This window comes from Nematolebias whitei, chromosome 18 (genome assembly GCF_014905685.2).
Source record: "Nematolebias whitei isolate Nwh7 chromosome 18, NemWhi1, whole genome shotgun sequence".
NCBI lineage: Eukaryota > Metazoa > Chordata > Actinopteri > Cyprinodontiformes > Rivulidae > Nematolebias > Nematolebias whitei.
Window position 1 is genome coordinate 34013601 of NC_056515.1, and position 2247 is coordinate 34015847.

Sequence of the window (2247 nt, forward strand, 5' to 3'; positions counted from 1 at the left end):
GTAAAACAAATCCAGTTGGTGCTGACTTTAGTCAAAACAACACGTTTTTTTTTACTACAAATAAAGCTGCAGTTTTCATAATATGTTACCTAAAAGCACAAATAAACAACAACATCCAAAGATATTAACTGAAAATGATTCAACATGACCATTGTTTTTAGCCAGAGTGATAACTTGACAGACTGTGCATCAAATTATATGATCAGCGCAACCATAGATTAAAGTGCAAGAAAGCTTGTACTGTTTCTGTGGAGGGGTTCGCAGTTAGCACCGTGCATTCTGACTCTCTTAAACTTTACTGTCAGCTTGTTAGAATGCAGAATGTAAGACAGACAGACTTAGCTTCTCACAAGGTTTTTTTTTTTTATTAAATGAAAAACAAGCCTTTTTATTGATAAACTATAAAAATGACATGCAAAGGCAAACACATGGTTCCTGTCTCACAACAGTTGTTCAACAAGAGGGGTGACCAGCGAGTCGAAGATCAGGACTCGGGTTCCAGACGTGGAAGGACAGGGAGGATGAGGTTCCCAAACGAGGAGTCCTGAGTGATGAAGAAGCCTGAAGAATGTGTATGTGCATGCTGAAAAGAAGACGCGAAAAATTATTTCACAGCAAATCGTGATCAAGTTGCACTTTTGTTGGCTTTGTGTCTTGCCTGCAAAGCAGCTTTCTGCTGAGCAGCAATGTGCTGCAGCTCCGCGCTGTCTCTAAAGTCCTTCATGTTCCGTCTGGACAGGGGGATACTACAACAGACATTTAGGTTCCAGTTTTATTGAGAACATAATAAAATATTATATTAATATTTAAAGAATCCAATTAACCCTACCTGGCACCAGGAGTGTTCATGGACTGACTGTGGATGAGCCGGTCCTTTTCCTTCTTCAGTTCAACCAAGATCGCAGCCCGTGCATTGTTTGAGAAGGCTGATTAATATGAAAAATAAAAATAGTTAAGGGCTCTTGTAAAAACGGTTTTATAGGTTAATCATAAGCAGAAAATAATATTTTATTAGTACTCAATGAAAGTGAAATACCTATTTTCCAAGTGGTTTTACTACTATTAAAAAAAAATACATAAAAATATCTAAATTCTTTGTAATTTTAAGACTAATAATGATTTAATATTTTAGGAAGCTGTAACGTTTAGCCAAAGGGGGCCAAGGCTTAAATCCGGGGTTCAGAATTTGTAGCTCCGCCCCTGAAAACAAAGAACATACATAAACGGAAGTGTTCGTCCTAAATATTTAACATTACCTTGTCCTGGAGGATTAGCAGCCATGAAAGTAAAAGTTGGGAATGTCCGGGTCGAGCTGAAACGTGTTTCTGGTTGTAACACAGACAGGTCAGGTAACAGCTGTAAAGTACTCCTCGTCTGTAAATGTTAGGTGTAAGATGAACAAAACTAGAAGACAATGTTTGTTCGTAGGCTCTTATTTCAGTCAAGCTGAGTGTTTAAAATAACCCTAAATTCCCCTGTTGTGCTAATTTCCAGTCGCCTTCACTAGTAGACATTTTTATTTATAGATGGGTGTAAAAAGAAGAGGTTTCACTCTGCTGCTATTTTTGTTCCTCAAAAAGCTCAGCGCTGGTAGTGCAATGTATCTGTCAGGAAGCTAACGACCAGATCAGTAAATGCGCACAAGTAATAATAAACAAAGAAACAAAACACTTGCAGAACAAAAATCACAAACGTATGGCAGCCCATTTCCGCCATGAAAGAAAAAAATGAAAGCCCAACATGAAGTAATGATTTTGACTAAGTCATAATCACGAGAATAAAAGTCATATATGACTTAGTTATGACTTTAAAACTCGAAATTATGACTTTTATTCTAATAATTATGACTTAAAAAGTCAAAATTATGACTTCCTGTTGGGCTTTTACTTTGTATTTTTTTCTTTCATGACGGAAATGGGCTTTCATACAAATGGTGTGTTTACCGGGTAAAGTACATTAATGTCTTTAGCAATAACTCACTTTATAATAATAAATTGGATCTCTACATTCAACCCATCAGTGCAGTGGGCATTTTGGGGATACGGTGTGCTGCTCAGAGACACCACGGGATGTGCAATGACTGGGGATCGAACCTGGGACTTTCGGGACCCAAGTCAGCTGCCCTGCCCCTACAACAATCCATACATTTACGTTTCACATTATTTAAACAATTAACGCATTCTTAACTCAACTGGTGTTTTTATATACATTTTTTAATGTTTCACAAAGTTTTTAATGAGTATACAT

General features: G+C 37.2%; 1 protein-coding gene across 1 annotated transcript; it reads right to left on the reverse strand.

Annotated features, from left to right (window-relative positions):
- Positions 1-350: 350 nt before the first annotated feature.
- On the reverse strand, positions 351-1538 carry LOC119424416 (ints3 and nabp interacting protein). The gene is made up of 4 exons (XM_037691888.1): positions 1257-1538; positions 830-926; positions 659-746; positions 351-583 (listed from the first exon to the last, which is right to left on the reverse strand). The coding sequence occupies exons 1-4, from the start codon at positions 1279-1281 to the stop codon at positions 485-487; spliced, it is 309 nt and encodes a 102-aa protein (XP_037547816.1). The 5' UTR covers positions 1282-1538; the 3' UTR covers positions 351-484.
- Between the last annotated feature and the right edge of the window lie 709 nt (positions 1539-2247).

Bases quoted from the DNA above. Each gene is read 5' to 3' on its own strand.
- LOC119424416 (XM_037691888.1), bottom strand. From the start codon at position 1,281: ATGGCTGCTAATCCTCCAGGACAAG. The intron at 927-1,256 runs GTAATGTTAAAT...CATATTAATCAG, and splicing joins TGCTAATCCTCCAGGACAAG to CCTTCTCAAACAATGCACGG. The intron at 747-829 runs GTAGGGTTAATT...TGTCTGTTGTAG, and splicing joins ATGAACACTCCTGGTGCCAG to TATCCCCCTGTCCAGACGGA.